The sequence below is a fragment of the Drosophila santomea genome, chromosome 3L, assembly GCF_016746245.2.
Source record: "Drosophila santomea strain STO CAGO 1482 chromosome 3L, Prin_Dsan_1.1, whole genome shotgun sequence".
Taxonomy (NCBI): Eukaryota; Metazoa; Arthropoda; class Insecta; order Diptera; family Drosophilidae; genus Drosophila; species Drosophila santomea.
Window position 1 is genome coordinate 3,870,392 of NC_053018.2, and position 21,597 is coordinate 3,891,988.

General features: G+C 40.8%; 2 protein-coding genes across 2 annotated transcripts; both read left to right on the forward strand.

Annotated features, from left to right (window-relative positions):
• The first annotated feature begins 647 nt into the window (after positions 1-647).
• Positions 648-7,201, forward strand: LOC120447629. Its single transcript, XM_039629128.1, has 3 exons — positions 648-677; positions 5,200-5,632; positions 6,645-7,201. Exons 1-3 carry the CDS (start codon positions 648-650, stop codon positions 7,199-7,201), a joined length of 1,020 nt encoding a protein of 339 aa, XP_039485062.1.
• A 6,839-nt stretch (positions 7,202-14,040) lies between these two features.
• Positions 14,041-21,597, forward strand: LOC120450044 (translation initiation factor IF-2). The gene is made up of 7 exons (XM_039632797.1): positions 14,041-16,053; positions 17,074-17,205; positions 17,669-17,819; positions 17,925-18,376; positions 18,443-18,928; positions 19,737-19,942; positions 21,084-21,597. Exons 1-7 carry the CDS (start codon positions 16,035-16,037, stop codon positions 21,306-21,308), a joined length of 1,671 nt encoding a protein of 556 aa, XP_039488731.1. The 5' UTR covers positions 14,041-16,034; the 3' UTR covers positions 21,309-21,597.

Below are 21,597 nucleotides of genomic sequence, written 5' to 3' on the forward strand. Positions count from 1 at the left end.
ATTTATTTTGTTATAAAAAACAACTGATTTTAATGTATTTTCATGGGAAAAACAAACCATCAATTAGAAGTAATTATTGCATTTAAAAACAAAATGCTCTGATTCCAAATTGCATTCATTATCACTAGTAACGATCTAGTGTTAACTAGATTCAAAAAACAATTGCTAAGCTAATTACAGCTAAAAAATGTTTCGATCTTAGCAAGATACTATTTTATTATTCAGTCTATAAAAATGTCTCGTAAGTTACAATTGGTCAGTTAAGATAGGCAAATGGTGCGAAGTCTCTCCCTCGAATGACAAATCAAAGAATAAAGCCCTTTAAAAGGGAAATCTGAAACGTAATCGTGTCACTTAAGATAGCTAATTGCTTGGGGAGAATGAAAGGTGTCTGGGAAATATGAGTCCCTTGTTGAAATGCAAACCACCAAAAAATATTGATAATCCAGAATGTGGAGCTCTCCAAAAGCCGAAAGGTGTGAGAACCGTTAGGATTACCATGCTGCTTGAATGGAACTATACGCTTTTGATATAGAATTCCGGTGGGGTCTTTATCATAGAGCAGGTCACTGTCATAGAGCAAACCCAACGAGCCAGCAAACCTGAACCCAGAGCTCAACCTTTCGACTGAACCTGAACCTGAACTCATGTTCATGTTACTGGTACTGGTACTACTGGTATGTATGTACTTAACGGTTTTCACAGACAATCGCTAGTTCCAGTTGCCTGGTATTATGTAATGATTTGGACAAACCTTTGGATTATACTGCACCGCCACCCAGAGCAATGAACCTGCATTGTTTATGTAAGCGATATGTGGCAACTCCATTTGATGTAATGCTAATAAAGTGTAAGATCGTTAAATGACCACCTGTCTATAAAATCTTGTCTGTGTTGCATTTCTGGAGCAACAGGCGTAGTGAATGTTCTGGTTAACTGTAATTTCCTCACAGAACTGTGACAATTATTGGCCACAAATCAAAACATTTCGATGCGATATGAAAGGGTTCTTCGAATAGAATTAGAACTTGAACCCAATGTATGCGACATTATCATGCAAATCGCTTGAGACAGATGCGATGATCTTTGGGGAATGTGAATGGGTTAGGTGCGTAAAAGAAAGAGAGGCACCGGGTCGCACAGAAAGAGAGGGAGAGAGAGAGACTGCGTAGTGGGGAAATGGGTCAAGACAATCGAATCACGAAACGCGGCCCAAAGCGACGGATGGCTTGTAAAAGGTAGCCGGCAAAAATGTTTGGCATCGACTTACCATGCAGGCGAAACACGAAACGAGAAAGCCGCAAAAACCCATTTATCTCCCAAAAGCCTCGAGTTGCTCTTTTGTGGAAATTGTTGAATTATTATTGTATTACCAATTAGTTAATTTGAAACAATGCAATTCACTTTCTGATGGGTTAAATGCAGCAGAACGCCATTGCTGTTAATGAACGCATTTTCTCTCATTAGCCGAATGCGTTTTTGGCCAACACTTTTTGGGAAAGGTAATTGCATTCAGAAAATGTATCATATTGTATGTTTTATGTGATTTTATATGTTTAAACTTTTTTTTAAAACTTTTCACCGAGTTGTATAGAAGAACTAACTAAACATAGTTTTTTATATAACTTTTAATCAAGGTCCAATGGTTCTTAAAATTCCTTTTTAACTTTCTGTGGAGATAATAAGATAAGATTAAACACTAAACTATAATTTCATAACCTATATACCACTACTAAAAACAAATACCATATGTATGAGGGCACTGGGTGCAAGTACTACCAATTGAGTGACGTCAGTTGTGCGTATTGTCACGTTCACAAGCCGTTTTCATGCTCTGAGCCATTGCACGACAATTCGTAATAAAGGCAGTCCATGCAGGAAGAAAAGAGCTGAGATACATACTCGTACAGATAAAGCCAAGATGGAGACATTGACTTTGCAGTTTTTTGGTGGCTGCTGCCGCCGTTTAGGGGAAATTGTGAAGAAAGTGTTGAAAACGAAATTGTAACTGGGAGAGCGTGTGTCTCCGGCATTGTGAGAGTGCCAACTAGTGGTGGTCGGTAGCCAAGCAAACAGCGCGAAGAAGCGCCGACTTGGCCAAGACTGGTCCGCATCCACCAAAAGTCCGAGGCAGCGACGTTGGCCGCGGCAGAGACGTTGGATCTTACCTGGTGGCCGAGGCCAACTCAGATTGTTAGTCAACGGGCACATCTCAAGCGTTGCAGTCGCTTTCCATGCGAACTCGATTCCCAGCTATCTCCACTCCTTGGCCAATTCCGCTGTAGTCTCGTGTATATTTACTTTTTTGGCCAACATCTGCGTGTCTGCCATAGATTCGCGTGAAAGTGGTCCAAATCAATCAGTAAAAACGAAGGATACAGCTGCAGCTAGTGTTGCAATTAACGTGCACTAATCAAATAGTCACAGACTTCATTATGGTGAGTACAAAATTAAGAGCAGCTGCCAAGTTCAAGTTAACACATAAACATACATAGAGTTCACAAAGAAGAATGCAAAAGATATTAATCTAAATGGCAGATAAATGGATATAAAGTTTTCATGTTGGGCGACCACTGCATTGTGTGTATAGAGTCAAAATAAAGTCATATTTTATATATTTTTTCATGTTAGTCAGAACTTTCCGTAACTGTTTTCTAAATAAAAATTATATACAAAAGGCCCCACAAGTTTCAAATTTCATATAATACATCTGCTTTTGCGGTGCATTTTGTTCATTGGAATTCTGAGCACACATCAACTGTCCCAAATCGCTTTTCCTCGATCTATGTATGTGAAAAGAAAAGGAACCATACACACAAATCACAAAAGGTCTAAAATGTTGGCCAAAAAGCCAGTGTGACAAATGCTGACAATTCTTGGCACAAAAATCACTTGTTTGTTTGGTTAGTTTCAAGCCAAACTTTCTTTTGAGGCGTGTTTTCATTCGGGCCAGTTTTCAATTGTTGGCAAGATCCCCGTGCTATTATTAACTTGGCTGCTAAACTTAATACCACACATTCACATTTCCGCCACCTGGTCGTGCCATGAACTCCGACATTATATTGACATTAGATAATGGTCGAATGGCTAAATTGGCTGCCTCTACCACGTGCCACTTAATTGCATCATGGGTTGTTTTACTTACAACTTTACTAGCTCATAGTTTTTATTATGACAAGTTCAGCAATGAACAACGAAAGCCCTACCTCAAATGCGTAATTACCACAGAGATAAGTTTGGGATTTTATGTTTTTATGTTTACGATATGTAATAAAATCATAAAATGCTTGCTACACCCACGTGAAACGAAAGTTCAGGGAATTTATTGCCACTCTAATTACAATTATAATCAATAAATGTTTAGGTAGGAAGTTTAGCTGTATTAACAAAGTGCCTGTGTATAATAATGTCTATAACATTTAGATTTAATTCTTCTAATTTCGGTGTTTTCATTACCAATGTTAAATAAACCGTGAGCCAGACAGAAACGATTTCAAAATGTTGACAAATTATTCAACTAATGTGATAAATGAATAATTAGGGCGAATTTCGCGAGATACATTTGTGAAAACATTTCCTTGGATTTATGCCAATTCCCTTTAACCGGATTAAATCTACCTCATCATCAGTTGGTAACAATTTGATGGTTGTGCGCATCATTTCGTCGAAACTCCAGGCGAAATCTTGCCCCTCAGCAAGTGCAAATATTTTCGGTTAATATTTACATATAAGCCAGATGAAGTCGAATGAAATTTCACCCATAATATTCGAGAAGATGGCCTGAAAGTGAGTGTGTCAGATGTGATAACGTTTAGGTCTGATGATGAAACAACTCAGAAGATGTTAATTAACTGGTTGCGATCGTGTTTAAAACAAATATGCAGTGAAACTAAGCCGAAAAATCGAGTTCAGTCTGTCAATCCGAACTGGAAAATTATGTAAATCAATGTACACAAATAAATTGATACTTAACAATGCATTTTCTCAACTGTTGCATCACTGGGGAAAGACTTTCTTCTTTGTTTTCCCGCATCTTAAGACCCACACCAAATTCAAATCAATTTTCTCGCTCAGTTAAATTTGAATCAATGCCATGCCAAAATAGATTTCCTTTTACAGTTGGACTCTAATCCAATAAAGCACACAGACATTTGGCCTACTAATAAAAAGCGAATCATTCACAACAAAAGGGCCACCAATCACACTTTATAAAAACAACCAAAATATGTCGAAAATTCTTGGCATCTGTATTTTGCCATGCAAATTCTGGGCCAGTTAATTAAAACATCGCTAACGTTTTGACGAATATTCTTTTGGAGAATGAAGCCAACCGTTAGCTCCACATAATTTGTTTACCTTTTGTTTGGGTTATTGTTTTGGAACTAACATAGCTCCATTCCCATGGGCTTTTAGTGATTAGGCAAAACAATTATATTTTTGTTTTCTAAAAGTTCTGCAGGTGAATTGAAAATGGAAAGATCGCGCGCAATGACTTTTCGTTTTTTGGTATTCGTAGGGAAGATATTTTATTCGAAAATAGGTTTATATTCAAATTTCACTTAGTAGAAGTGAAGGTTGCTTAAATACTCAATGAGTTGTAGCTTTTGTGTATTTCCATTAAGCTTTTAAATTTTGTAAAGCAAAGTTGTAATGTGAACTATACTAAAAGATTAATAGTGAACAACTTAAAAAAATGAAACAAATCCATCAAACTCATATTAACTTGTCATAAAGAATTATGATTAAACGAGTTATTGCTAAAAGTTTAACAAAATATTCATTTTAAATTTCACTTTGTCCGGCTCTTCGTTAGTATATAAATCACTATTTTATACAACGCGACATATTTTTTGCAACCTTTTAAATTTACATATAAATTGCTATCAGCGGCAGTTTTAAAAATATGTTTAGCGTTAAAAATGTAGGATTACACAATAGTCGGGTTCAGCTTAAAATGGGAAATGCTTTCGCACGAAGGCGAGGCCATAAAACATTTTATAACCCAAGACGTTGAAGTGGTTCAAAGTGGATTCTAAAGTGCGTTTCACGACACGGCAAGGTGGCAACAGGTTCGTTTCCTAAGTCTTTTGTTTACGCAACATCCGCACCTCGCTATGATGAAATGGCCTTTTTACGCGGACAATGAGAGACATACACTGGCACACACTGATATAATTTCTCTGTTGGTTCCACTTTCAGTTTCTCACCAAGAGTTCAAGTGCGCGGCACTCGTTGCTGCTGCTTCTGTTGGCCTTTTGCTGCCTGAGCAGTGCCTTTGGTGCCAAGATAACGAAGAAGGTTGAAAAAACATCGGAAAAGCCCGAGGTGGAGGCTGCTGCATCTCCAATTGAGGAGGAAAACGATGAAGATGCTGGTGAAGATGATGACGACGACGACGACGACGAGGAGGAGGAGGAACCTGCGGTGAATGCGGCTGACAAAGAAGCTGCTGCAGGGGCATCGAGTAACAAGAACCCCAATGCCGTGCAGGCAGCCACGGATCCCACAGATCTCAGTGTCTGGGGCATGGTTCGCACTCTGTGGGGCTGGCTTCGCAGCGATCTGGGTGAAAGCCTATTCGGCGATGACGATAGCGACGACGGAAAGCCCGCGTCCGGCAGCTCAGCAGTGGGTGAGTCCCCCTCAGAAAAGCAAAAGATTAAAAAAGCAAATACCAAACAAAACGCAGTTTAAATGCCGTACACCGCAAGAAAAAAAAACCGAAACCAATACCACTTACTTTTAAAGTAAATTCAGACATTTTCTAAAATAGCTCATATTAAACAGTAAAATGGAAACTGCTTATGTTTAATGACACATTTTATATAATCTCTTCATACATCTATCAGTAAAATGTAAGATTACAAAGCTGTCATAACATTTTACGATTGGTATGATATAATTGACATTTCAATTTCACACGTATTTTCATTTGATGTAAGCCAGACTATGACCTTTTTTCTCTTTGTGGACACAGCAATTAGTGTGGTCATCTAATATCAGTTCAGTGCGCGTCTCATTTGGGCTGATTGCATCTGCCGCTCAAATGATTAGCGGCTTTTCAAATCAAAGTCGATTTCCCAGAGCCCTGAAACTTGACTCACTTTCGTTTTCAATGAAACCTGTGGCCGCTAAGCAAACAGCAAAAAGCCGCTAAAAAGTGTTAGCACCAAAGAGCTGAGAAAAAATCATCTCGGACTGCGAGTTGTGATATATGTATGTATATGCCGGACGGCGATTGTAATTTCACTTTCCGCATCTTTTCTAGAGCCGCTCAAATTATTTATTAAATAAGACAGCTCATCTTTAAGCGGTGAGAAAATATTTTTGCTGCTTTTTTTTCCGTTGTTTGCGAATTGTTTTTTATTGGACTTTCGCATACCTGAGTGTTCAGCTCTGTTTATTGATGAAATTATAGCAGTTGAGGGAGATAAACCCAGCGGAATTTCTTTTGGGCAGTGGCTCCACTGAGGAATAATCCATTAATTTTTATTAAGTTCACATGAATGATTTCTCAGCCTTTAGGATTAATTAACCCATTTAATTTACATAACATAACATAAAGATTTAATGGTAAAATTTGCTAACTTTATTTTATTTTGTATACATTTTATTTATACTGCAATTTGTTTTGTATCTTTCAGAGGGCCGTACCTTCGGCAAAATCCGACGACTTCAAATGGCCCTGATACCCATTATCTTCAAGTTTGGTGTTCTTTCGGCGATGGTTGCCTTCCTGGTCGCCATTGGCATGAAATCGCTGTTCCTGCTCAAGGTTCTGGTGATGATGAACGCCATTGCCATTCTGGGAAAGTTCATTACCCTCAAGTCCAGTCTCTTTGGACAGTATGAGAACACGGCGCCGTCCTTCAACTACCCGGGCTGGAATCCCCATGCCAAGGAGTCGTGGGGCACCACTGGTTTGAGTGCTCATGGCGGTGGCCATCCACCCAGCAAGGAGATTCACCTGCACATCCATGGAAATGCCCAGACTCAGGCTCAACTCGCCGGCCAGGGCTATCAGTATGAGTCGCAGTCGGGTGGATGGGCCAGTCGATCGGATCCGTATGGAGCGTATGCACCAACGGGTCAGTTTACGGATAGCCAGCCCGTGGGAGCTGTGGCCGGAGAGGTGCCCAACAATACGGATCCCATGTCCCTGCTGCCCACGAAATACCGGGCGAGACACCTCATCCGCTGAGCGAGAGCTGTTCCACATGATGGGAGTTCCACATGGAAGTCAACGACCACCGCGTTTAATTAGCTAGCACACATTTAGTCAGCGACTTTACGAGGACGCAGCTTTACGTACACCTAAAACTATAGTTACGAGCCTAGTGTTTAATTAAATTATTTCCCCCCCAAGTAGCCCTAAAATCAATGATAATTTGTAATAAATAGTCGTAATGCAGAAGATGTGTGCCACCGTTTGTTTGAGCTAGCCGAAACAATTACCACTAAAGACCCAGAAGGTAGTGATTGATGGGTCTGCGAAGAAAGTCGATTGGGGTTCGTTTTGAGTCGTTTCTGGCTGAGCTTTCGGGGGTCTGTGATTAATTGGCCATTTGACGGGTGAGTCTGCCACCGCCGAGATTTCTTTGGCCACATTGTGGGGCGTGTGCCGCGCCTAATCATCGGCTTTATCGCGAACATTGAAATGGAAGTCCAAGTCATGTCTTGACATTGCGGATTTTGTCGACGGCGTTTTTGTTGGCCTTTTTTTTCGGTAGCCTAAAGGCTGAAAAACGATTCCTCAAGCTGAAGCCAGACATATCCAATTATGCTCAATTATTATAGAGTGGATAAGCCGATTTGCTTATTAGCAACTACATATTTTTGAGCACTCAATTCATTTTCTGCAAATATTTGAACAAAATGAAATATTGACTGACTTAATTTCTGGCTTTTATATAACGCTATTTAGTTAATTGAGTTATTATATCGGTTAACATGAGTGATGATTGATGGATTACAGCTTAAAGTGTGAAGAGTGTTCATAGAAAAGCGTGTTCACATTTTATCATGATACAAGTTTACTGAAGGATGTAATCTAGCTAAAAACATAAAAAAAATAAAACTAGAAATGAAAAAAAAAACTTAAAAAAGTTACACTTAAAAAGTATGATTAAGTTGATAATTTAAGTAGTAATTTAAACCGTTGCCAGATGGACAGAATATGTAATATTTTTAAGGCTTTGCTTACAAGATTGTTGGTTCGTGTCTTTGCTATTGCAAAATGTCATATAAATCCAAGACACCCGTAAAGTAGGCACCAAAGTTTTCCACCTCGCTGCACGAAGTTCGTGCCCTAAGTCTTTCGATTTGGCGACATCGAAAAGCACTCAAAAGCACAACACGCTCAACAGGTGGCATAATGAATATTAATATTAGCAAGGACCTGTTAATTAGCCCCATAGAAAGTGAAGCCAGAAGTAATTGACGGGCAATTAAGCAGTTTTAAGCGACAAGCGATGCATATTAACGCAAAACAAGATTGGGCCAACGGCGGGGTGCTACATAAATATTTATCTAAGGCAATTAGAGCCGCTCAGACAGTGCGGCGAGCATGTAATGGCCATATCTCCGCAGTCCGATCCTCCTGCTTTATGGATCTCCATGGCCGGTCGGCTGGCGTTATGGAATCTTGCTCGGTGACTGATTTATAGGAGGACATGAGGACAGAGTGGTGCCAGCCATTAGCAAGCCGTCATAAGTGTGGGCCGATGACGTTCGACTTGAGTAACGAGACGAGTCGAGTTGTGGCAAGTCGAGCTGAGTTGAGCCGAGCCCGTGGTGATGTCTTCTTTGTCGGCAGACGATGGCCTTAGTCGAGCGTTTCAATTAATTAGCTAGCCGTGCCAAAAACAAAATGGCGCTACTTAAACCAATAGTTGATAAGGCTAAACCAGCAGCAGAGCAAAATATAATAGGTAGACGACTACAAACTAGAAACAAATGAAAGTGCACATTGAATTTCTCTGATCGCCGGCTTTCTAACGCACAGCAGCAGGCCAGCGGCTCAGCATTTCAGCGGCAAACTGCGATTATTGAAATACTCCAAAGGTTTTTTCTGTCCATTGCATTTGGTGGCCAGCTTGGAAGCGACAAATCATGAGCATCGACAGATGCACCAGAGCCAGCATCTTTACCTCTACTATATATAAAATGTGGATAATTGCGTCTAACTGACAGCCAAGACACTGGGCATCTAAAAGTGCACAAAAAGAAAATCTCTTTAATTTGCCGGAAATACCTTACAAATTTCTCAAAGCAAGGTTAAAAATTAAGTATTGCTTTTGGTTTTCAATAGATAATTCTTTGACTTAAGAGCTATATTAAAATTCTAAAAATGCAGTATTTGGAAATTCAAAAAAGTGATTTCCTGTCAATCAATTTGTTGAATGCAATATTATTTGTCATGCATGTAAAGCTTTATGAGAATATGAAATGGAAGTGTTCGTAGACATTAATTGTAGTTATTTCTTTCCATGTATGAGCATCAATCGGGAGTTGGGGGCTGGGGACGTGCTGTCAGCGGATCTGGCTGCTCTCACTCTCTTTCTAACATGATAATTGGACATGGCCTGGGAACGGGTAAGTCAGCTACCTTATGGATACCAACTACCTTGGCGACATCTTTGGCAGCCCTATGTCTCCTTAATTGCCTGTCGCCTGTCCGCTGAAAGTGAAATTGATATATGATATGGGTGGGAGATATGCCAGCTTACTTACAAGTATACGTATAAATAAGCGTTCATCACGAATTCTTCGCTAATTTGCCGCTCACAATGGATAATTTCGTAATTCGGGGGCTAATCAAAAATTCGAGCAGTGTGCGAGTGCGTTGACCAAATGGAATTGGGTACCCGATTCGGTCACACCTTGTTGTAAACTTCAATCTGAAAATATCAATAAGTTGTGCAAACTTTCTTTTTGTGCGTGTCAATGTTGTCGAGGAGGGCGTTCTCTCATGTTTACTCTTTATAAGATCAGCTTTGTGACGCAGGCCCAGCCCTTACACTCAAATAGCATTAGTTTGCGAATTGTCCAAATCAATTATGGACACAACCTAAGTTAACAGATAAAAAACTTTCATTTTTCATTTGCTCGACAGGTGAAGAAACGTGTCTTTTCTTAACCAGAATTTATCAATGATGCAACTGTTTTTTATTTTGCCTAAACTTGCTTTATTTGCTTAACCAATTGTTGATGCAATACTGCGAGGTGCTAACGAATTTCGTTAGGGAAGAGGTAAAAGCGATGAAGGTGTATGTTAAAGATCTATTTGTTTTTTCACTTATGTGGAAGAAAATTTAATTTCTACTAGGAGGAAAATCCCCATGGAAAAACCTTTTGACCCAATACAGGATTTGCATCTGCCATACAAGCATTTCGCCACAGGATTAGCATTTCACGAACGACTTTCGAATGATATCCAGGAGTTCATGTGTCATACTTGGCAGTGAAAAGAGGAGTTCGACTGGTGGGTTATTCATGGCATTCATTGATAGATTATTCAGATGCAGATTATTCAGTACTCTGCCAAGAAAACTTTAGTTTTAAAAGATTTAGCCAGCAGTACAGCACAATAGAGTTAGTTTATTTTATTTAAAGTAAACAGAAATGTACCATTCTAGGAATATATTGGATTGGCTTCTTAAAAGTTGTTCAATATTTTTGGCAAAATATAATAATCTTTTTGCCAACAAATTAAATTAAATTGATTAACGATTAAATTATTTATTTAATTTTATTTAGGTATTGACCAGTAAAGATCAATATAAGGTTAATCTAAAACTTGTTTAGTCAAAGCAAAGGTCTTAAGTTAATAGGATTTAAATGGGCTAACTAGTGGATTTATTATTAAATAATACAAATACAAAGATAGCCGAAGCTGGCTTAAATATGTCTTCTTTGTTAGGGCTAAGCTAAAAACGCCTTTTGTTTACAAAGAAATTTGGCTAAGACAATACCTGCAGAACAGTGAAGGTCAAGTCAAAGTTCGATGGTTCACATACGAGTATGTTTTGACCCCCATCCCCGAGAGAATTCCCGAGGTATCGCATTCAGTGTGACACTGAAAATGCGCATAGCGGACAGCTTAATTGATCCGTTTGTTCAGTGCATGCCGCACATTTGCTAAAATCCACACCGGCCAGCCACAAGTCAATAGCCAGGTGGGTAGCCAAGTTACCAATGTACCAACTACCCAGGCGGTTAGAAGAGAGCCGCTTTTGGCCACCTCGGCTGCCAACTTTCCAAAGAGCCGCGCCATGAGCGCTTTCACATCGCACTCTCTTAAGTCGCGCTTTGGTATAAAACTTCTTACGTATGCGCGTCATGGCTTAATCTTACCTTGAACTTGGTCGTGAGCAGATCGCCGAGGAGCTAGTGCATCCACATAACCACATAACCATCTATCCATAACAACAAACAATATTCGTGCGGGGTTTTCGATTCGGGTTTTTTGGAAAATAGAATTTGAAAATGGAACAAAGCGCCGTTGTTCTTGTGCGTGCCGATAAACGTATATAAATCACGTGTGTGTGCTGCTGACTTTGGTTTCACCAGATTTCTGATTTCATCTAACGGTGCTAGTGAACATATATTATAAGCCCACATCGAAGACCAGCGGAGAGCGGAGAGGGGCCTATACCAACTAAACAAAATGGACTGGCAGCCGACAGTCATAGCAGGCCTGATCTGCCTGCTCCTGCAAACGCAGATTTCTTTGGCCAAAGCCTGGAGTTTGCCCGCCCGCCAAGCAGATCGTTCAGATCTGGCTTTAAGACCAGCTCGCCAGCAGGTTGGACGACGATTAAATGGTAAGACAGCGCTCCAATCAAATCTGCTGAGTGTCTCTCGCAGCTCCCAAATTTCTCTGTATTTTAATTTCGTATTTTTTCGTGGTGTAATATAACGAGTAGTAGTGAGCAGACAGACAAAGAAACAAAACATAAACAAAGGGCCTAAGTAAAATGCTTTTATTGAAGTGAAATTTTAGTTCATTAAGCTGGCTGTGAGAGTGGCGATTTTAGCGTTCGGCAATTATATAATCGGTCAGCAGCCAAACGAAAGTCGCCACTGTCACTGCCACCGAAGCCATAGAATCCAGAGATTTATGAGCCACCAGAGTGGCCACAGATCCATCAGAGCTGTCACTCTAGGCCAGGCATCAATCTTGGCCAGCACACTCTTTTCCACCTGGAGAAAAAATCGTAGTTAATCGTAATTAACAGAGATTCATTTAAAAGTTCATACAAAAATAAATAGCACATCCCGTTTTAGTACTAAATAATTTAATTTTATGGCATTTTTGATGGCTTATCAGAAAAATGTTCAATTGAAATACTCATTTCCCTTAAGTTTTAAAGCACATCAACATGCGACTTTTTATAGGCTGTCAATCGGGTGACTTCCATGGGCAATGCAGCATAACAAAGTAGCTTGCATGCGACTAGCTTCTTACCAATTTGGTTCTGTTACGTTATGGAGCGTACGACACTTTTTTCTTGGCCGCTGCTGTGTTGCTTTTGCTTCCAAGCCGCTAAAGCGAGCTTCAAGTGCATGGCGAACAATTAGCAAAGCCAAGGCAACAAGTGCAATGAAGACACCACCAAGCAAAAAGCATACACCTCGTTATCGTTTAGGGCACTTGGCGTCTCGATCTGCTTCTGAGCATGTAATATGGGTCATAACCAACTAAACCAGAACCAAAAGAAGGGCGGCTGGTTGGGTGTTACGATAGACATGTCGAGTCATTAAAGAACGGGCAGCAAAACACAAATTAACGTTTTGCTCGCCGATTAAACGAATATCAGATACACTTGAACCACACTTGAGATATGTAAATTTAATTAGGAAAGTCACGAGGTGGAAATAAACGAAGGGTTGGGGGAATGTGAATGTGGTGTGGGTGATGTGTTTTCCCAAATATTTTTTCACATTCATTTAGAAAGTGGAATGTGTAGCATTTTATCATAATTATCTTACAATGTAAGACAAGAAAATACACGAAAATTTAAACTTTAAGTTTAATAATACTTAGTTTTGTTACGTGCTAATTTAATAAATGACTTTTTTGTTAGGTAATTGTTAGAAATCTGTTAGATAAGTATGTCTTCAAAGACTTTTCTTGTGGAACCCGCAAAGTATTAGATACAAAATTAAGATGTTCTGGCCATCTTGATTTTAAGACCTAACTTATTCCTTACAAAAGACATACATATGAGAACCAACCAAGCCCCCAACTTTACGATAAACCCCAAAGCTCCCGAAGAGCAGCACCTGTAAAAGGCGCAATAACAACGGCAACGCAAACAATAAGAATGGATAAACAGCCGTGCAGTACAAACAAGTTGATTTCATAGTCGCGATACTGTCAGATTCGGATGGTGATGGTGACTACACCAACTTGGTGTTGAGCCAACCCAGACTTGAAGGGAGTTATCCCGAGGAGGAGGAGGAGGGAGAAGCACTAGCGTCTCCATTCCGGGGGCTTGTACAAATTGCGCCGACACCAAAAGCCAAGCGAGGCGCACAAAAACAAGAGAAAAACTTGAAAAACACTCGTAATTGGGTTATAACCGTCATATTTGTATGTGAGAGTGTACGAGCCAAGTCACCTACTATTTAAATAAGCCCGGTCCGAACGGGTCTGGCCAAAAGGCAAACAATGCCGCACTGGAAACCATGGCTAAGCAAACTCCTAAACGGAGCAACATTGGCGACATTTATGGTCGTAGCGCACAAAAATGAAAAGTGCTGCGCTTCACCGGAATGAAATATAATTTCATTTTTTAATTGTCGCTTTTCTGGCATCGGCATTGGCATCGGCATTGGCATCGGCATTGGCATCGGCATTGGCATCTCGCCCAGTTTGAAAAGATGGTCAAACTGGAGCCACATGAAGCTGTAACTGCGTCTCCATCTGTCAAGTTTGAATCGCCACTTGGGCCACTTGCTTCTGCTTTCTGCGTGGCAGCAATTGGGATTTGGAGCAACTATTTCAGTTGCAGCCAGATGCCACACAGGAAAACGCGTGGAAATATTTCCATAATTGCTCGGCGGACACTTCTCACTTAATAAACCAAACCTGATCCTGCTGAGTATCAACACTCTTACTTGAGATGCTTGAAATAGCATTGCATTTGAACTAAAAACATGTCAATCATAAAGGCCAAACAAACTTGTTGCAAATCAAAATCTTACTAATAAGAACAACAGCTAGTTAAACGCTCCTAAAATTGTTTATTGTATTTATTAAAGAGTTCTGTGGAGAGTGGATTATAGATTACACCTTACCAATATAAGACATTGCTTTTAAAGAAGTTTCTAAGGATCTAGAGCAGATTTCCCCCAGTGCACCCATTGATTTGCCTAGTCAAAGTGGAGCTCCAATCAATATACAACATGTGCGGCGATGTTGCTCAAGTTGTAGCTGCCGGCCATGTCTTGTTTGGGTTTTGAGTTTGCATTTAACTTGCGGTTGACTTCGTCGTCGGCGGTGTCTTCAATTCAAATTCTGCGCCAGATCGAAACCAGTGAAAGTTTATTAAAGTTTCAAGCTCGGCAGAGCTCTTCATGCTCACATGTCCATATGACCGACCGTAGGTATGTCTATATGTCTGATGGGTCGCACGCTAACGGTTCAGAGTGCCATATTGTTCCGTCCGATTTCTATAATGGCCATAAAATTCTATTGTAACGCAGTCTGAGATGCTTTAAATGCCGAAACCACTAGATCATTGTATTTAATTCAGCTGCCCAAAAAGGTTTGGCGGGGAATTATATGGAGAGTGCTTCAAGCTCAGACAGATAGAATCAATTTAAAGACTGTTTGAAAATTAATTTAATGGTTTTGTAAAGCAATCTTGTTAATTATTTAATTTGCAAAAAGATATTTGTAAGCTAAGATTTCAAAAGCAAGCCCACTCAACCTTCACTTTTAAATGATTCACTTATTGACTATTGCATTAAGTGCCTAACAAATCTTAAAAAAATCTGCAGTAAATTTTATTATTTTAAGACTCCAGTACAAAAAGCCACCAATCATTCGATTCACTTTCAAATGCCGCACACGATGCTCCGCGGCCACATTTCATGTTTACAACTTAATCTGATCTGGCCAGGAAAAATAAATCAGAATTTCCAGTGATTATGCTAATATTTTACGAGCTACTGTTATGGCCGCTCCTCAGGCAAGGTGAATTAGCCAAATGGCCGGCAACTTGGCCCACATGCCCAGCAGTCCAGCAGCAGTTTACAGTTGGCCAGCTGGAAAAGTTAGGGTCTACCACATTACCATAGGCAAATGCGTCACCCATCATCAAGCCGAGGCGTAGCAATTTCAGTGACTACCAACCTATAGTAAATATATAACTACAAGTAAGCCACGCAGTGAAAGTTCATTTGATACTGGATATTAGCTGGCACAGGGATTATTGGCATTGCCATCGAATTACCATACGCCCTATGGTACCACCGAAATGTTAAAGAAAAGTGAAAAGCCCAGAGGCCAAGGCGAAATCATTGGACCAAATGGCAAATGCCAAATGGCAGCTTGTGTAGGATTTTTGGCCAGAATGGCTGCTAAGCAGCTTCCAAGCAGCTGGAAATAATGTGCCACATTTGTCGGCCAAAGAGGACAGCTGCCAAATATCGAAGATGCTCGCCAGGGAGTACACTGCAAGAAATACTGCTCGCTCAAGATTAGTCAAGCTTGTATTTCATATTCTCATTCAATAATATTTTAAGTATGCATTAAGTGATGTTACAAAGTTGTTGCATTATGTTTATAGGTATTGAATATAGTTTTTCATTATATTTGCTTAACTCAAGATCCTAAATAATTGTCCAAAAATATTCCTTTGAGTGCATCACGAAGTGGCTTTCTTCGACTTCCCCAGAGTCGTCGATTTCCCTTCCTGGCACTCCTTGGCTCCCTAACTCTGTGCATTCTGGCACAGGTTTTCCTTGTTGCTATTCGGTTTTCTAGCGGCGTGGGTCGAATTCAGCAGGATGTTATCTATGGGATGTCACTACGAGTTGCAGGTAAACAATTTCTCACAGCCGGGTACTTGTGGCGACTCCTCGCGGCTTTCACTCGGCATTGAATTTGGAAATATTAGCGAAGCCTTGGGTCAAAGTACGCGCTGTGTCGCTGTCGGTGCCATTGAAAGTGAAATGAGCCAAATAAATTGTGACAAACAGACAACTAACGACATGAGAAAATCCACACAAAGTAGCAATACATTTTCACTTATCACGACCTATTGCATGTACCTACCAGCATGGCAATTAAATGAACAAAAGGCCTAAGCAAATGCTAATGAAGTTAAGTAGCGAACAAATTGCTCAATTTGTGCGAAATTCTGGGAATTGTGTATCATCATCAGAGAGAGAGAGGAAAATTATTGTTGTCTGCAAGCTAACAAATTTTTGGCGCCAGATGATGCATGAATTTTGCTACTTACTATATTATATTTGATTGCATGTTTTGTGCAAATTTCAATGGCGACAATGCCACCGTATCAAAATAATTTATTCCCGATTAAATGGTCTCAAATTAAGATGCGATCAATCTGGACATGCAGCAATAATTTTAATTGACGGCAATCGCTGAGCTTTTCACTCCATCGCTGATTGATGGCAATCTTCGATGTTAACTAAAACATGGCTCGCGCCGCGAACATCTAAACATCAAGTCTTGTGTACTGGGATATCCAATGGATATCCAAAGGGGGGGGAGTACGATGCATCTGCACGCACCGCACATCGGTGGTCAGGAAAACCGCACAAGGTGTTGAAATGATTGCCCAGTGGTACCAGTGGTCAGTGGTCACACATACTTTCACTCAAATATTTGCAGTGGCTGAAGATCGCCAAGTTAGAGCCATATAGCCATGACCATGTTGGCCAAATCAGACCACAAATCCCCACTGAGCTTGCCCAGACAGAAAGTCAGTGGAGCTGTCAGTCGCTCGTTTGCCCAATTCGTTGGCAGTTTTCCATTTAATATTTGACTAGTTTTGCTATATTTATTTACGCTGATCTCTTTCTGTCTTTTTGCAGAGGTATCACCGTATCTGGACCTGGCCTTGTGTCCCATCAGAGCGGAACCCTGGACCTGTGCGCGCCAACAATCCGGTCGGATACTGGATGTTTGGGATGGAGAACTGAATGTCCAATGGCAGAAACTTAAAGGTGAGTTTAAGTCAAAAAAACTAAATTAAATGCATTTAATTGATAAGAGTGAATTGTGATTTATAAATTCTGTAAAGTATGTCACTGGAACAAAAATTAACTACAAACTGCCTTAAGCCAAGCACAATCTTCCTTTGTTAGTGGAAAATATTTTTCCCACATATGTGCGCATATAAAAATCTCAGCAATGAAAAGCTGGCATTTTCACCAACCTCCCAGCTAAACTCCAAGTTCAAACAACTATTTGTGGATGAGACTCTAAGAAAAAGTCAAGGAAACCCCCAGGGTTTTGTGATCACTAAGTGTGATAATCAATGAGTTTGGAGGAGTTAGTTGCCAATTTTAAACGCAACACCAAAAAAACAGCAAACGTGCTAGGCATTTACATGGAAAAGCAATTAAAATCGAAAGCATTTTCTTTTTTCGCCAAATAATTTCCATTTATTTTTTATTTTTGGGACAGTCGAGGCCGATCGGCAGATGAACGCCACGATCGAGAGAAGAGGCTACAGCACCTCGGAGTTGCCTGTGAAAGAGAAGCCATCGACGATACTGAAGAAAATTGAGATCGGCACGAATTACATGAAGAAATACCTGGCCGAATCCATGGACGGGTGAGTGTGGACAAACGGGTTGAATGTAGATTTTCGCCAGAGTGTTCATCTTCCTGTTTTTTCTCTTTTTTTTTTTGTATTTTACCATTTGGCCATCACCTGCAGCTTCCTAGGTCGCGAATACGAGTATCTGCAGACACCGAAAGCGGCGGAGGATGATAGTGAAACTGACCAGAGTGGAAATAGTGCCGAAGATGACGATGAGGCGGATGCGGATGATGCCAGCAATGCCGCGGAGGAGGAGGAGAATGCAGATGATGAGGATGCGGAGGCGGATGCCAATAATGAGGAGGATGACGATGAGGAGGAGGATGATGACAGGGATGAGGAGGACGACGACTCGGACAGCACGGCGGAACAGGATCAGGATCAGGACAAGGACCAGGAGCCAGAGGCTGAAGCTGACAACGAAGACGAGGACGTGGATGAGGCGGTCTCAGCACCAGAGAGTGATACTGAAAAAGAAAATACCCCAAGTGTCTTCAGTGGAGCGCCGGCAGCGCAAACCCAAGGTGATGGGAAAAATCCCGTCCTAGCCGAGGACAACACTTCAACAGGTAAGGATTAGGAATATTTCTTAGGCATTCTCTCTATGCAACTAACTTGATGTTCCCTTCATTCAGGTGTGGAATTTATCGAGCTGCAGGATGGCGATGAAACTGCGGCGGGTGCGCTGAAAAAGCCAGGAGGCGGTAAGCGCAAGAAGAACAAGAAGGGCGATAAGCGCAAGAAGAACAAGAAGAACAAGCGGAAGGGTCAAGGGTCGGACACACAGCCCTCGACCTTGGTGGTGGTGCAGGCTGCACCGGAGCACCATGAGGTGGACTCGGAACACGAGCACGGGTCCTCGGTGATTAGTCATGGGAGTGCCGATGATACGGAATCCGTGGGCAAGCCGATGAGGAAACGGAAGCAGAAGCGCCGCATGAAGGGCAAGCGGAAGCGCAAGGGTCAACACGGGTCAGCCGTGGTGGAGCACGAGCAGAGTGATCTCAGTTTGGGATTGGGCCTGCTCGACGAGCTGGCGGACGCGGATGATGTGCTGTCGGGAGTCGGCGGGGGAAAACGCAAGCACAGGAACCCACTTAATTATGGTAGAAGTAACGGAGGTGTGTGTTGTTTGCTGCGTGTGGTTTTACATGACTTTTGCGCACCGTTTTCTCAAGCACAACTTAGTGCCCTTCTATGTCTAAGTTTCCAGTTTTGTCTATGATATAGAGGTTTTTCGGTGGACAAACGGAAATAGGAATCTTAAAAAAATTATTTTTTATTTTAAGTTGAACATATTTTAAGCAATTCACCGAAAATGTTCTATATTGTCCCATTGGTCTGGTCTAATCTGACTGGTTTATAAATATGTGTTTATATCTGGTGGAGGGTTTAAGTTTTCCAAAGAATTTATATTATTTGTACTTATTATTTAAGTTATGTAGGCCCTTACGGTTTTTTTTTTTGCCATTTCATGATGGTAAAACTGTTTCTTTAAGTCTGAAAAGCTTTACCAGATTACTTTAAAAAATGTTGTGGCGCCATCTACATAACAGAGGCTGAAACTTAAGCTTATTAATTTAGCCGTGTAGGTGGCGCTGCTCTGTGCTTCAGTACCAAATCATTGGTATACTGGAGATTACTTACAAAAGAAACTTAAGTTATTTAGTTATTATAAGTTTTTGGTTTAAATTAAGTTAAGTTAATTGCCTGCTTTTTGCTTGTGTTTTTGAATGCCGTTTCGTTATCGTTAACGCACCAAACGCGCACTGCAGTTCATACTAACAAACACCACCCTCCCAAGCGAAGAATTTAAATGTTATTTGCGTTTCTTGTTCCATTTAGCCAAGTAAGTGTGATCGCTTCATAGCAAAACGATACTAATGCATCCTTATTCCCTCTGATTATCCTGTATCGTAATTTATACAGTGACCCGAGGCAAGAAGAAGAAGAAGAAGAAGGCCATTGCCAAGTTCATCATGATTGGCAGCTTCCTGAAGGCCAAAATCGAACTTCTGCTGAAGATCCTGGGCGCCCATCTGCAGGTCAAGTTCTTTGCCATAGCCCTGATCGGTCTGCTGATCAATATAGCCCGATTCTGGATCGATGTGAAGCGCGGCAGTCCGCCATCTAAGGTGAGTTGAGCTTGGGTCCCAGATCCTGTGAGTTTTGTTCCGGTTTTACTGTACCGACACACACGAACATCATGTTCAGGTTGATAGACCAAGGGTTACCCGACTTTAATGGATTTTCTGCACTCTTTCAGTTCTGATAAGAATGTCCTTACACTAGTCATAAGTGAACAACCAATTTCGTGGGCCATGGTTTGTTTTCGATGCTGTTTGTTGTGCAGCAAAAATTAAGGGTTCTCTCCTCAAAATGTACAAAGAAAATTCAATTCGATTTAATGGTTGATCCTAAAAACATAAATTAAGTCTAAAGAAATTTTAAATAAGAGCAAAACTGTAATCCTAATTTAAAGTGTTAGATTCATACTTTTATATTCATATTATAAATGTATTATTTATTTATTAACCTAATTTAAATTCTATTTAATCAAATACTCTTTTTGTTAAAAATTTACGTTTTTATGATCAACAGTTTTTCTGTGTACCTCTGCTAATATTTTTCCAACTGCCCCTGCCTCTCGACTCTCTATCTCTTCAACAAATGATGTATATAAAATGTGTAAAATGCGTTGATACCTTCCAAAACACCCGAGCGCTCTAACTTCCCTAACTGTTTTGGGGACTCCAGCTCCAGAACCTCTTCAAGCTTCAATCACCAGAGTTCCAACCACCTAACGACTCCAAAATGTGCCGTATGCTAACAAATTCAGACCTCTTTGGTTTCAGATATGGTAAAATTTTGGACAGCTCACAAACGTTCTCGGAACGTACAACTCTAAAAACAAACAAAAAATAATACAAGAAACAGAAAAAACCCAATCAATGTGTTCTCTAATAACAGTATACACTTTAAGACCCAAAAACCTCAAACAGTTCTCAGAGTTCGTTTCCAAAGTCTTTCCCTTCACACTGTGTAAGTACGAGTTTTGGGCGGATGACGCGAAAGGATTGCTCCTGTAAGACAGACAGATACATGAAACTCAGATACACCCAGATACCCAGTTACCCAGATAACCAGATACAGATACAGTCACAAAACACGAATATGACAAATATGAAACAGAACCACTCACACTCTTGGGCCTCTTTGGTACTTCCTCTGGTGTTTCTCACTTCACGGCACACGTTTTGCATATTTTCTAACTAGGTTGTATACGTTGAACATGCCCACCATCAGCACCACTACGAGGATCACGGCGACGACTGGAGCGAGCCGGGTAGCTACTGGAAGCGCTCCCTGCAAACGGATCCCTCGGTCGAGGACACCGACTCCTCCACGGACAGCTACCAGGTGCGACAGCCGCAGCAGCAGTCACAGATCCAGGATCCCCACTACCTGGCCTATCGCAATCAGTACGGCCAGTGGCATTAGATGAACCCCCACAGGTCCACCTGAACTCTGACCTCCAATGGAGACATTATTTATACATGTATTTATTTAATTCACATTCAAGTGGTACGACGCTGATTATTAAATAATCCCTAAGGCCCTAGAGCAAAATTAATTTTAGCACAATGAACGAAATGCCAGTAAACCAATTTTAGTTGTAACCTTTAGCCCCCTTAGTGCAATGCCTTAAATGTATGACTAAATTTTACAAATTTACCTTTAATGAGAAATCGAAGAACTGTTTTGGATACATTCGCAGCGAGCAAACAAA

Bases quoted from the DNA above. Each gene is read 5' to 3' on its own strand.
- LOC120447629 (XM_039629128.1), top strand. From the start codon at position 648: ATGTTCATGTTACTGGTACTGGTACTACTG. The intron at 678-5,199 runs GTATGTATGTAC...TTCCACTTTCAG, and splicing joins TACTGGTACTGGTACTACTG to TTTCTCACCAAGAGTTCAAG. The intron at 5,633-6,644 runs GTGAGTCCCCCT...TGTATCTTTCAG, and splicing joins GTCCGGCAGCTCAGCAGTGG to AGGGCCGTACCTTCGGCAAA.
- LOC120450044 (XM_039632797.1), top strand. The intron at 17,820-17,924 runs GTGAGTGTGGAC...CATCACCTGCAG, and splicing joins CTGGCCGAATCCATGGACGG to CTTCCTAGGTCGCGAATACG. The intron at 18,377-18,442 runs GTAAGGATTAGG...CCCTTCATTCAG, and splicing joins CGAGGACAACACTTCAACAG to GTGTGGAATTTATCGAGCTG.